This window comes from Tubulanus polymorphus, chromosome 3, assembly GCF_964204645.1.
Source record: "Tubulanus polymorphus chromosome 3, tnTubPoly1.2, whole genome shotgun sequence".
NCBI lineage: Eukaryota > Metazoa > Nemertea > Palaeonemertea > Tubulaniformes > Tubulanidae > Tubulanus > Tubulanus polymorphus.
The window spans coordinates 4,946,877-4,961,148 of NC_134027.1; the positions used below are offsets into that span (position 1 = coordinate 4,946,877).

The window sequence follows — 14,272 nt, forward strand, 5'->3', positions numbered from 1 at the left end:
ATATCCTACATGGAAATCTGAAGGTAAGCTCGTTGGAGTGCGTACAGTTGGGAAATGATTCCTGGCGAATATTATGGCACAAATAACACCACAATCTCAAATTACCGACACTAATATTCGTTTCTATAGCCAAGCAACGTGCTAATAACGAAAGAAGGAAACTTGAAATTAGCGGATTATGGAATATTCGAAGGAGATAGCGTTACGTCTGCACAAACTCCGGTCAATAGAACAGGACTGTGCTGGAAGCCTACCGAATGTTTACTGCCCGGAGAAAGTCGAATGCCTTACACCGAAGCGTCCGATATACAAGTATATTTTTTTTTCTTTTCGGCATCGTGCTTTTTCCCATACAGTTCGTTAATGTATAAGTTTGATTAAGCACTGTTTCATTATTTTGAGATAGGTTTCCGGTATGTTGTTTCATTATATGATTACTGGAGGAAGCCATCCTTTCGGCAATGATCCCGCCATGAGTGAGCTTCTCGTCAGACAATGCCGCCCGAAACTTCACCCGAACCTCGACGACATAACCATGCACATCATGGGCTGTATGTTACATCCAGAACCGAATAAGAGGCGATCGGTACAAGTCTGTACTGAGTATGTATCATTTGAAAAGGTTAAATCCGCACTTCATGTTCACCATTCAAAATCTTTGAAATTTCCATTACAGTCACCCGTTTTTCTGGTCGCAGCAAGATCAATTTAACTATATCCTGGCAGTTGGAGCACAGCCGGAAGTGAGATCTGCACTATTTTGCGAGGTGACCCGTCTTATGAACAGCGCAATCTCGTGGACCGGCTACATTAACTGGGTCTGTAACAATAATACTTGCTTGTGTGAAATGTCTACGTAACACGCCTAGTTTGCATCGTAATAATCACGTGTTTACTATTTGCAAATGTAGACTTGTAGAATCGATCCTGGACTGTTAGAATATGTTTCACGGGGACAAAAACGCATCATCGTGTACCAAGACTACTTCTGCGATATAATCAGCTTCTTGTATGACTTGGACAAAGAATACAAAGTTATGTAAGTAATGAAGATGTGAATGGAGAATGTCGAGTATATGATCGTCGATAATACGACAATTGCATTGATCTGTGCATACCACACTGAGTTAATAGGGTTCGCGGGGAAAGGATGCTTAAATCTGAATTGTCTAAAAACGATTGAAAATTCAGGCCTCAAGACTTGAAGAGAACGATCCCACAACCGAGCGAATACTACCGAGTTATGTTCCCGCGTATATTCCTACCCACTTTCGACATCATATCAAAGAGCACATGGAGTAAACGAAAGAACTTGTTAGCATTTTACGAAATGTCGACACCGACGATGATTTAGATTTATTTGACTGGATTTTGCTTCCGACGACCTTTAAATCAATGGGTCTCAATTGTGAAATGTTACCCTTGAATGCCAATACTCTTAAGATATTAAACCTGGAAGAATAACTTCTCACACAGGGGGCACAAAAATGACTTCGTATAACTTGGGACAGAACTAGATAGAAAAATATATGAAATATTCGATTTATACTATATCTTATAATTATATACTGGACAAGTGTTATTTTTCCACCGAGCATGTACATGCATGTGATTGTTTTATATACATTTGTTATCGTGTACCTTTTAACGCAGAATAAATTTTGTTAAAATATGTGTTTGTTTAGTGTTTAGTTTCTCGCACCTTTCTGATCTTACTGATCTTTGAAATTAGGCGCCCTATTGTCATTGGCTTAATCATTTCCCCAGTTAAGTCGTGTTGACGTAATTTTTGATAAAGGCTTTGAACAAGGCGTTGACTTACTTAGGTAGAACAATGGAGATGATTGGTACGAATTATTATTGATACCTGGTAGGTGACGAATAACCGCGGAATTCTGCGCGACATTTCCATTCTCGGCTTCCGTACGGAACGGTTAATTGCTTTACTACAATCTCTCGGTGACAATACGTGCTTTATAACCTGCGGGCTTCGCATGTCTGTAGTTGAATAATTCAAATTTACGCCCATTCGCGGTGGTTCATACCTGTGCAAAAACCTGTGCCGTGCAGACCGAGTTTGAACTCTATGTCGAATTTCGGCTATATCTTATGTGATATTCTGTTGCTGAAATTGGAGCTACAGAAAAATGGAAGTAACTCAAGACAACACCGAATCTCAGGTAAACATTAAAGTCCTAAGTTAGAATCGATTTACATTTATACAGTACAATGTCTAATTTCGTTGTACACTGGGTCTTGTTGAACGAATGATTTTAAGCTTAAAACGGTTAAATTCGAAAAACCAAAAAATGTGTGCGTTTAACTTGTTTTGATACTGCGCCCTGAACAAAGAATAATGAATTTTTATTAAAACACCATGATCCGGTTCCATAGTTGTGGGTTAGAGTTAACTCTGAGTTAAGATTAGTTCATTTTCGATGTTTTAACTCGGGGTCAAATCTTAACTCACGACTGTGGAACCGGGCCCATAATATTTTCTACGGGGAAAATGGTCACTATCATTAGTTTCAAGGTCTGGCTAAAATTAAAAGTTGAAAGTTGACCTGGCCGGCCGATATCTACCGTGTAGATTATTTTCTTTAATATAATGATCAAGCTAACCTTAACAGATCCGGCGGCTGATTACAAATTTTATTGTGATTTACAAAATGACCTGGTCGATTAGGAGAAACCAAGGTATCATTTTTTATGGTATGGTAGGGGGATTGGATTGATAATTGTTCATCTGTGATCTATTCTTATCATTCGGCGAAAATAGAAGGGAAACTCGTCCGATATTGTGTAAAAGTAAAACGTCTATTCAAAGTACAACATAATCAAAGTGGTCATATGTTGGTTAACTAATCCCTGAGATCAATATGACTGACAAACATTACATACATGAGAATCTAATTGACATCTCTTGTCTTTCGATTAACTGGACAAACAATTTGTCAGCACATAATTTATAAGCTCACAAGTAAAGAAGTTCCATAAACAATTTAAAGATGATTTGATTTTGCTTTGAAGTAGGATTCCGCTTATCTGTAAATATCCTTTATTTCCATATTTTGAACACATTAGATAACGCCTTATAACGTCATATATAGTTTATATATGACTACTGAAATAATGGAATTCCCTTCAGATATATATTGGCTGTCTTTTTAGTCGAAAAGAAAAGGTGGAAATCCCTCTGATAATAACAGGTTGTTCATACCTATATTTATCATATAGTTATATATTACTGTGTATAAATATATATGATTATTGACCACGACAGGACTCGCTGTATCTCGTAAACAATGAGATTGACGATGATGTTTATACAATAGGCGCTGTAAGTACGGACAATCTGTTGTAACGTCTGACTATATATGTGAACGCGCAATGAATTCCTGACACAATCGAGTCCAAAGAGCTGCAGCAGATGCTGTGTTCGTTTCAATTTGAATAATCGAACCGTGACAGTCTGTAATATTGAATTTGAAATCACCTGTCGCTGTTTGGACTTCACTGTAAAAAGCAATTGATAGACGCATGAATTCATGGATTGTAGTATTTTTTTGCGGTTATGTTAGATTCATTTCCTAGAGATAGACGTATAGATCTTTGGAAATTGTTGGATTATGTATACACGTCACACCAAGCCCACGTTGCTATCGTCTGATAACTCGGCACGCAAATTTGTTGATTTATCTACTCATGTCACTCCAACAAAAAATCACCAAGATACATTTTATTTCAAACTGGAACAACATATTTTTCCAAAAAGAGAAGCAAAAACAAAATTTATCAATTCTAAAAAGTTTCTTTACCTTTCGATTCTGTTCGTAGCATCATTTCGCTTTTAGCGTTGTTTCAATCGTTGTTTGAAAGATTTACTACTTATTTTTTCAATTTCTTCTTTCCTCATAACCTTTTTTCAATTTTGTTTCCTCTTTTTCAAGAAAAAAGATCCTCCGGCACAGAAATCAAAACTAAGAAACGCCCTGAGCAAAGTTCTAAAGGTTCGACCGAACAATGATAAAAAGGAACAATTTAGCGATCTAGAAGGCAATGACAATTTTGCTTTCGGAAGCAAATCGACAATCACCACGAATCTAGCCCCGGGTGTTTATTCGTACTCGGTGGATACCCTTAATGTACCTTCCAGCACTGCTACCTCAACTGTAAGTACTCACCGTTCGTGGTTTAGTTTCGCGGTTTTAACTATATGCGATTTAGATCGATTTAGTAATTCCCGCTGTGAAGACGATAGCGATATTTCAACATAAAATTGTGTAAATTCGACCGACCATTCAATTAATTGATATATGTAATGTGCTTCTTCGATTTCCGATCCAAAAATCAAGCCCAAACGAGGGGGGGGCGTTTCGTTCCCGGCGGGTGGCGTAGGTTTGTAAAGGACACCATAAATCAATGATTAGTAATAAAGTGAAATTGTTCATGTTTCTGAATTTCAGAGAAACCTTTTTGACGATGATAATTCAGGAGATGAGAACGTAGAAAGAGGGAATTGGAGCGGTAAACTGGATTTTATTCTGTCATGTTTAGGGTTTGCTGTTGGCCTGGGGAACGTATGGCGTTTCCCGTATATGTGCTATCGTAACGGAGGCGGTGCATTTTTCATACCTTACTTAATAATGATGTCACTAGTCGGTATACCACTGTTTTTTATGGAACTCTCTCTTGGACAGTTTACGAGTAGTGGGCCGCTAACTTGCTGGGGATTCTGTCCCATTTTCAAAGGTATGGCTCTCTTCAAATATTCTCCATCGCAAACTCCGCATTTCTTTTTGAATTCACAATACGTATCATTTCATTTTTAAATAGGCATTGGAATTGCGATGGTAATAGTATCCGGATTAGTGTGTATTTATTACAACATGATCATCGCATACGCTTTGTTCTATCTATTCGCATCATTTACTGGAGATTTACCTTGGAAACATTGTGACCGATCTTGGAACACTAAAGGTACGATTCCTTATATGCCACATTTTTCTCATTCGTTACGTTTCACTGGCGCTATAGTTCAATGTCAGAGAACCGATTCACGTGAAGACGCCATAAAAGTTTTTGTCCACAAAGCGCCTGCACTGTGCGTGACTCACATACGAAGAAAAAAATTGCCAAATATGTATACATATATATGAACAAATATATATATGTACATACATGTATATGAACAATTTTACAGAAATAAAATGAACATATTATATTCGATGTTAACGATATTTCTGCCTGGGACGGCTGCATTTCGATTTCTATTCGCGCAATATATGCAAACTATTAGATAAACTGAAATTGTTATGGACTTGGCAATAAATGAAATGCCTTGAAAGCCTCCACCTCTGCGACCGAGCCCCATGTTGTTTAGGTGCCTTGCACTTGGAAACTTGTTTTCGATCGGGTCTATGATTATATCGACAGAAGAATGCTATGAACTTTCATTTTCTTTGCCCTAAGAATGAATTACCATATAATGACGGACAACGATATCCTATTAAGGAACGGAAATGGCAATATGAGAACTCGAGGCTATGCTCACAGTTAATCTCGTGTGCAAACTGTGAAATACTTTCTGGTCAACTCGCGACGTTCCCATAGCGATTATTTACCAACTTCAGAAAGAAAGTGCTTGTTATACCGCCTTAACCAATTGTACACAATTCAATATCTGTTTGTGTTATAAAAACGCAAGTCAGATAAATACAAATGAAGATACATGTTAGATTTCTTTTTTATTTATACTTCTGAGCTAATAAACATTTTATGCGACTTTATTCATCCTGTTTTAGTAAATAAAATGTCGTGTTTCAGATTGTTCTCTCAACCTTCCATTGGTTAAGTGCAATGAATCGGCACAGGTAAAATTGTACAACGGCACGTGCTACATCGGTCGTCAACTTGTTGGTATATACGATGACGAATTATATAAAAACATCACGAAAAAACGCCGAATACCGCCGAGTGAGGAGTACTACAAGTAAGTTTCAATTGGCCTACTCTACATGCTCTCTTATGAGATGAAAAATGAATTATGTTTCTTTAGTGCTATACTTAGAATCTGATAGTTCCAAGTTTAAAAAAAATACAATTTTTCACTTTAAATCTTACAATTTTTTAGCCATCGGATGTTGCACATCACCAACAGTATTAACGAAACAACAGAGCCGTATTGGGAGCTTGTTTTGTGTTTACTTCTCGCCTGGGTAATCGTGTTCTTCTGTTTGATCAAGGGCATCAAGTCGTCAGGAAAGGTAAGTTTGGTCCGCAAATTCGCTGCTGCCTGTCTATTCGCTTCAATAAGTAATCCTCTTAACAAAAGACAAAGCTGATTAGCATAAATTTTATCCCTACCACATATTTGTAGATATTGATTACTTGAAAGATATCAAGAAATGTTTTGCTTTTTCATTTTAGGTTGTGTATTTTACAGCTTTGTTTCCGTATGTCGTGTTGGTGATATTGTTTTTCCGCGGAGTCACTTTGCCGAATGCTAGCGAAGGGATATTCTTCTACATTGTACCGAAATGGAAAAAACTCCTCGATGCCAGTGTATGTAGATAATCTGTTACGTATTTAAGTTTACCACTCGGCAGATTCATTAATGAATATCAGAACACTTTTATAGGTATGGAATGATGCTGCCGTCCAAATATTTTTCTCGTTGTCCAACTGCTGGGGTGGACTCATTACTTTGGCCAGTTACAACAAATTCAACAATAACGCCCTCAGGTAAGCCTATAAGTTTGTGTTTTAATTTGTATGTATCAGGGTTGTTTTTTTTCATCCAGTATATAAATCATTCTAAACTATCTCTTAAACTAAATGGTCTTATGATTTGTATTATTTCAGGGATACGCTCATAGTAACTCTCGGTAATTGTGGAACTAGCATTTTTGCCGGTTTCGTCATATTTTCGTTCCTCGGGTACATGGCTGGTATCATGAACACTACAGTTGAGAAGGTGGCCAGTAGTGGTAAGTTTCTTACATTTTTGAAATATACATCCAGATATTCTTTCAAATGTTTTGATTCTAAGTTTACTACCCAATGCAGGAGCGGGCTTAGCTTTTATCGTCTACCCGGCTGCTGTGACCTATATGCCTGTGTCACCTCTTTGGGCTATCCTCTTCTTTATAATGCTGTTATTGTTAGGTCTGGACAGTCAGGTGAGTACATCGAATAACTGCTTGAACGTTGCAAGACATATAGAAATAGAAAATTTGTAAAATTTATTATTCTAATTAACTTTCAGTTCGCTATGATGGAAACGGTGGTCACCGCGATTATAGACAAATACCCAGAGAAGCTCCGAAGCAAGAAACTGCTAACTATCCTTGTCTTCAGTCTTATATTCTTTTTGCTCGGCCTTACTCTTTGCACCGGCGTAAGTCTGCAAACAATTTCTACTTCATAGTAAAATTCATTTCGAAAAAGAGATCAATGAAATGCTACAAGTGATAATATATGATATATTTTTCAGTCCGGGCCGTATTGGTTACAACTGATGGACTCATACGCGGGTGGCTGGACGCTCTTGGTGATTGGACTATGCGAATGTATTGGAATTGGATGGATATACGGTCAGTAGACAATTTTACATCACGCTTGAGAATAGACTCTATTCTCAAGCGGTAGCGGTTGATACGATGCAGTAAACTAATTCATGTATCGATATCATTTCAGGCTGGGATAGATATTTCAGTGATATTGGAATCATGATGGGAAGAAGGCCCACAATATGGTGGAGGATGACCTGGCAATTCATCACCCCTATCCTCATTGTGGTACGTCGACTCAGATCTCTGTCCATTCGTTCATTGCATGGCCATGAAACATAAGAATATATGATTTTCGAATCTTTCTGCAGGCTGTTCTCTTATTTGCGTGGATTGATTATAGCCCTGCTCGCTACGGAGAACAAGCTTATCCAGTATGGGCTGACACAATCGGTTGGTTTATGACGATATCTGCCGTTATTTGGATCCCGATATTAATCATTTATCAGATCGTTGTACAGAAAGGATCATTCGTCGAGGTAGGTGTTGACCCTATGACATCGGTTTATCCATTATACGTGTATTCTGAAAGTAACGACGGATCGTGTTCAATGTTATAGAGGTTGAAAGCAGCAGTACGAGTGTCCGATGACTGGGGGCCAGCTCTTCCAAAACACCGAGTTCTTTGTTTGGGGTACGCCCCCGATTTCAAAGTCTACCCGAATGCTGATGTCGAAGATCAAAATATAAAAGAGCCAAAGTTAAACAACGTAAGTAAAAACCATACAGCTGAACATCAATCGATAATTCACCCAAAATGTATATATTTCTTGTTTGTACAAATAAATGCATTTTAATTATAGAGTTACCATACGTTTGACTAACGTACGTAATTTGATATTGATATTCATGCTATTTTGTATAAGCTACACTGGATTTTATTTGCATTAGTCGGGTCTGCTTAAGGATTTTCTTAAATACTTTAGGTATACCCGGTACAGCATTTTTATTTTTAGTAATATATGTATATTCATTATACTGATTATTATATGGAGCAGTGTCACAAAACGAATGTTGAGGTTTTTATATGAATATCCGTTTTTTCTTCACAGGGAACTAGTATGCAGGCTACACCAGACAGCGGCCGAGGAACTATCAAGACGACTCAGTCCCGTAGTACTGACGGCTCGCAGGAATCAGTTCTTTAATATTGTCTACTTGAGTACCACAGGACGTAATTCTCCACATTTTCCCGATAAACTTTCAGATTTTGGGTTCTTCCATAGGTATTTACAGAATTCGGTTAAAAGCTTCTGTCGGTCAATTGATTTTAGAATCTCCATGACATTTTTATGATGTCCTTTTCTTTGCAATAGTTTGTTTTAATCTTTACATTCAAACGCCGTCCACCATTTTTATTGAATGTGTAATGAAACCGTCCTTTTAAGAAATTCCGAATTTTTACGTCACTCAATGTTTCAACCTGATTTTCGTTGATTATTTTACTACTATGATGAATCTTGTAATAATTGTAATTTGCAAATTAATTTTAGATGTAACGTAAGCTCTATCTGATAATCGTGCGATCGTTTTTATATTTGATCGCTTTTTAAATATTTGAATCCAATTTTAAAGAGATAGGGACGAATACAACTATCGAATATGCGTAAGAGCAAACGGTCTGGCGTGTGTAGTCATTATTTGTTTATTCATACTTCTCATCGTTTATATACATGTACTGAATGACGTCCGTATTTAGCTGTTCTTAATACTTACCTCTATCGGATTTTTTTTTAGATAAGAATATAGCAATGCGTAATAAAAAGAGTGAAATGAGTAATGAATAATGCATGGGTTTCTTTTCTTCATTTTTCTGGATTTGTTAGATTGTGCCTCTGATCTCTACCGGCGATTCTTCAATGCTAACTCTGTTCGGCCGATATCCAAACGAAAGTAAGGAAGATATACGCAACATTTAACAGTGATAAACATTTATTATCAATTTCAGAAGGTTAGATTTAACAGCAATATGTGCCTGGTATGACATAGTTTTCATGGGCCTGGACGGAATTTTTATCGAGTTAAATAAATATTATGTACAATATATACGGACGATTTCAAAGAAAGTAAAAATATAACGATATGAGGTTCGAAATATCTGGACGAAAGCAGGCGTTCATTACGAATCAATCACAACAAGTAACTGGATTTAAGTCACCATTAATGAGCTTTACTCAAGCAATACATAAAGCTGAAGCACAGAGGTATAGAATTAGCTGCTGTATATAAAATTAATATGTTATATTCATACGATGAAAAAAGTCAGTTTGAGAGAAACTTCACGTGAAAGATATACAGAAGAAATGTCAACAAATCGTTCATCATGTCGTCAACTTAATCACTGTAACAGTAACAGTAACGGCAAACTTAATGTAATTGAATCGCGTTTAACTCAACAGCCACAGCTGATTGACCGATCTAAAAAAACGGTTTTCAATCAGACATCATTGTCGTATGCAAAAACATATCACTGCTTTTGATGTAGTAATTTCGATTGAAAATATATTACAATCACAGGCTACTGCATCGACGGCATATGTTTTTCGTATCACACACACACACATATTTTAATTTAGAAAGAAAACAGTTATAAACTCTGTAAAACTTAAATTTTCGGTAAAATACGATATCCTGCGATGATTTAAATCAAAAACAAATATATAGCTCTAATTTAACAAACACTAAGGCTACTGATGGGCTAGTACATGGGCTACTCAATTGAGTGTAACGAATATGGTAAGTAAACCTGTCTATAATGTTCTCAAGATGATATAAATTCAGCAGTTACATTTACATATTGCCTGAAACCCTATTGATTCTGCAGTAGATGCCGTACAAAGTGACGGATGCTGCTTTCATAAATAACACGGCTAATGATGCCGCGGGAACATTAGCTGATTCCGTATTAGATCAAGGATTAATTGTGGAATGAGAACAAACAAATCTGTTCAGTTTTACAGTTTCGTTTATAAATGATTTCGATATTCTATTTACAGAAATGTCGTTTTAGCTAGTCGTTTTAAGTACAGCAGGTATTCCAGTTAGAAACTTGTATCCAGGTACTGCCACCATCTTTTGTCACGTACATGCCGTTGTAGTTGGCTAGAATAAAACAAGAATAGCGAAAACATATAAAGAATAGGACAATTAATCAACCCCTTCACCATGGATGATGCTTTAGTGGCATAACTCTGTTTAACAAAATGGAAAGGATCTATCTTAGGTGGATATGGTCACCATTAAATGCCAACAATTAGGCCATATCATGAAGTGCGGACGGATTTGTGATGGATTTGCCTTTTGTTATAGGAATAATCAGGTATCGTGTTGTTAATTCGGGAGATGAAAATTGGTGAAAGGGTTAATCTACGAAAAAGGAAATGAAAGGAAAATATGGAAATAACATCAAGATATTCGATAAAAAAGAAGTCAATAGGTCGATATGAAGCAAAACTTTATCATAATGTGGACGACTTTCGTAATTCATTCATAAGAGAGAATGCGAAGAAAACTGATCATGCAAGTGCAAAGGAAAAAGTAGCAACATCATCACCGTCAGTGCGTCTACAATAGTATCATTCGCGCATGAAGTCGATGTAACACAACCGATAGCGTACAAAGTTATGCCACAAAATGCACCAACAAACTGCGTCATGAAGATATTTTAAAGAATAACATTTATTTAATAGCATACACGATATACATGTTAGTACTCAAGCTGATCGAGCATCATAAATCTAACGAAACGTTCGATACGAGTATTTCAGATCATTAGTACCAGACCAGACCGAATATCATTATAAGTACCATTTCCTGTATGTAGGGTCTCAATTGCAACCCAAAGGATTTCAATTTCAAGAATTTATACGCTGGAATGAATGGTTTGTTTGCTCTTAAATCTGGTGATTTTCTAACTACAACTCGTGGATTACCTCCCCATTTGTTGGCAACTTTCAAGGCAGCTTCTGGTTGGTTACCAGCCGTTAGTTCCTTCCAATCAACGTTCATGGCTCTGGCTAGGCCTACGGTATTTTGAGATTCCATCCATTTTGAAGGCGGTATTGAGCGCCAGGTAAGTCCGTTGTCTTTGCTGATCAGGTAGGCCCTTTTATTCACAGCTATTCCGTATATTTCTTTGGTTACAGGATCGAAGCCGATGACATTTATGACGGAAGGTTCCAATCCTAAGATAATAGTTCAATCTTACGTAGTTCGTAAATTGCTCAATACGGCCCAAACATTTTCAAACATAATTCTTAAAAACGGAAAGTTTCGTGTTAACTTTTTGATTTCTTACCATGGAATTTGGATCCATCGGAAGTGGCGAAGCATTGCATTCGCAATTTCCTGCAATAGATACATTGGGCACGTTTATTACCATAAAACATATATAAGTGATATGATAACGACAAATGCAAGGGAAAAATCGAAGACCTACTTCAGTGGGTTAGCATCGCAGTAAAACATATTTGTGGCAGTTCCAATAAAACCACGCTCGTAATAGTCTAAAACAAAAATCTAGTTGACAGTGTATATTTTCTTTTAAAAGGGTGTACACGAGGCAAAGAAAAATGCTTACCTGGATTCGAATCCGGAATTGCAGCTTGTTTCGAAGTACACAAATCTACAAATGAATAGTATCAATTCCACCCATTATTTCAAACAAGACGGAACGGTTGGTTTCTTTTACTATACATAAAGCAAGTAAACCCCCTTATTAAGAGCTTAGATGAATAGTCGGGTGAGTTTGGGGCTTTCTTACTAGCATCATCGGGGACATCGGTTGACATGACACATCCATACAATTCAATCTGAAATTCATAATCCTTTCCAGGACTTTGAGTTGACCACACTTTGATTCGAATATATCTGGATTCTCGAGGTTTCTGCAGATCCACTTGTCCTGTGTTATCATTAACAGTCGGTAAAGTAAGCTACAAAAGTATAGCGTGTAGAGTTATAAGTATGGGGAATTCAACCCGGATAACATTTGGCTAAAATAAAAAGATAATTTCCAACAACAAAATTCATTTTTAATCATGAACTCACGACTTCTCCGGCTGACCAACCATCTCCATCGTTGCTGTAGTCAAACTTAACAGATGATATTCTATTTAATGGCTTAAGGTTTCTGAGGCTTATCTGCGAAACGATCGTGCTATTTCCAAAGTAAATCTCTACATAATTATACTCGCGGAAGGCCGAGCTGCGTACAAACCCAGTCCAGCCTGAAATATACAGTTAAATATGAAAACTTTTCTAAATATTTTACATTCCCCGAGTAATATAGTAATATATTCCTCACCTGTATTTCGGCCGGTATCCATTCTCACATCAGTAGGCAATTTTCCAGCATAAGCTGATTTAGTGGCCTTAATTTGACAGTCATTGATGCCCCCATTCTGAATTCCGAGCGGCTTATCACAGCCTACAACAAAGGGAAGATCAATCTAGGTCTATCTAAGTAATTCGTTGACCACCAAATCTTAATTCTGAGTCCATGTTTACCTTTTGATTTGAGGTCCATGCCAGTAACTTGGATACCAATGGATTGCATACCAGATGGGAACCAAACCCCAGATCCTTCGCTGTGAGCGGCGCGGTCGATCATGTAACTTCCACATTCAGTTGGTATAGTAACGTTAGCAGATAATGCGTTACCGGGAAGAATTTCATCAGACCTCAGTGAAATCTCGAAGGTGAAATTCACAGAATCCGTAAAAAGTAACATATCCCACTGGAAGTTTTAAAAGAAACTGAACATGCTTCTTATCTTTATGACGTATTCTATAGTTTGCAAATTCGCGAAGTGTGCAAAACATACCTTGAATGACAGAAAATATAAACTAGTATTTTGTTGAGAAGGTGATGTAGTGGCTGATACGAGGGCATCGAATTTCATAAATGGTGGAATGAATATCAACACACTGACATTGTATCCTTCGGCCGTCGATTCATTGTTATGATTTAATTGGGCATCTACAACTACTTTACTTCTGCCAAAAAGAATAAAACAATATGCGCATACACAGATTAATCATTAAAGAAACATCAATTCGTGATTGACAGTTGAAAGATGAGTTTCCACTCACAACTTGTCATAGACTTTCGACGTATCCGTTGATGTAGTCAGGTCGTATTTTGGCCTCTCGTTGTTATTGCGCTCCGCCGTTATTTTCTTGTCGGCTACGACAATAAACTGGTCGAGTTTTACACCGACACTGACCCAATGCGTCGACCCCTGTGTATTGATCCAGCTGTCCATCATCCATAAACTAATCTCCAACAGGAATTGGTCATCTTCCAGTTTTGCGTCACCAACTCGGTATGTTGTCCCTAAAATAGATCAGTACATACGTACGTACTCGGCCATCTATTAGGCTTTTCGAAGATGTTGATTTACACAGATTTCTGATCTAATATAGACACTCACCGGTATTTGTCACGATGCCCATCTCTAAGAATGCCCTGTCGGTTTGGGTGTTTGATAAGGTAGAGTTGAAGGTAGGATAATACACATCGTTGTACAGACACGCTAGATTTTCTCCAGAAGACACCACTTCTACTTTTTCAATGTCCATAACTGCCGTTTTGTTAGCGGGAACCTCAATATCTAATAAAACTTTACTGGTCGAATTCACAGGAACTTGTACTAGGACAGGGACGATAAATCGCTCACCGATTCCCACTTTTTTAGCAGT

At 37.3% G+C, this 14,272-nt stretch overlaps 1 protein-coding gene and 1 long non-coding RNA gene across 2 annotated transcripts; both read left to right on the plus strand.

Moving 5' to 3' along the window:
• Positions 1–555: 555 nt before the first annotated feature.
• LOC141901197 (uncharacterized) lies at positions 556–967 on the plus strand. The gene is made up of 3 exons (XR_012618813.1): positions 556–603; positions 677–818; positions 912–967. It is a non-coding gene; the product is annotated as an uncharacterized LOC141901197 (long non-coding RNA).
• Positions 968–2,023: 1,056 nt separating this feature from the next.
• Positions 2,024–9,343, plus strand: LOC141902871 (sodium- and chloride-dependent glycine transporter 1-like). The gene is made up of 16 exons (XM_074790794.1): positions 2,024–2,180; positions 3,951–4,172; positions 4,467–4,752; positions 4,837–4,980; positions 5,827–5,992; positions 6,134–6,266; positions 6,430–6,564; positions 6,641–6,744; positions 6,865–6,989; positions 7,069–7,181; positions 7,268–7,399; positions 7,496–7,595; positions 7,699–7,799; positions 7,883–8,050; positions 8,132–8,281; positions 8,624–9,343. Exons 1-16 carry the CDS (start codon positions 2,148–2,150, stop codon positions 8,717–8,719), a joined length of 2,208 nt encoding a protein of 735 aa, XP_074646895.1. The 5' UTR covers positions 2,024–2,147; the 3' UTR covers positions 8,720–9,343.
• The last annotated feature ends 4,929 nt before the right edge of the window (positions 9,344–14,272 follow it).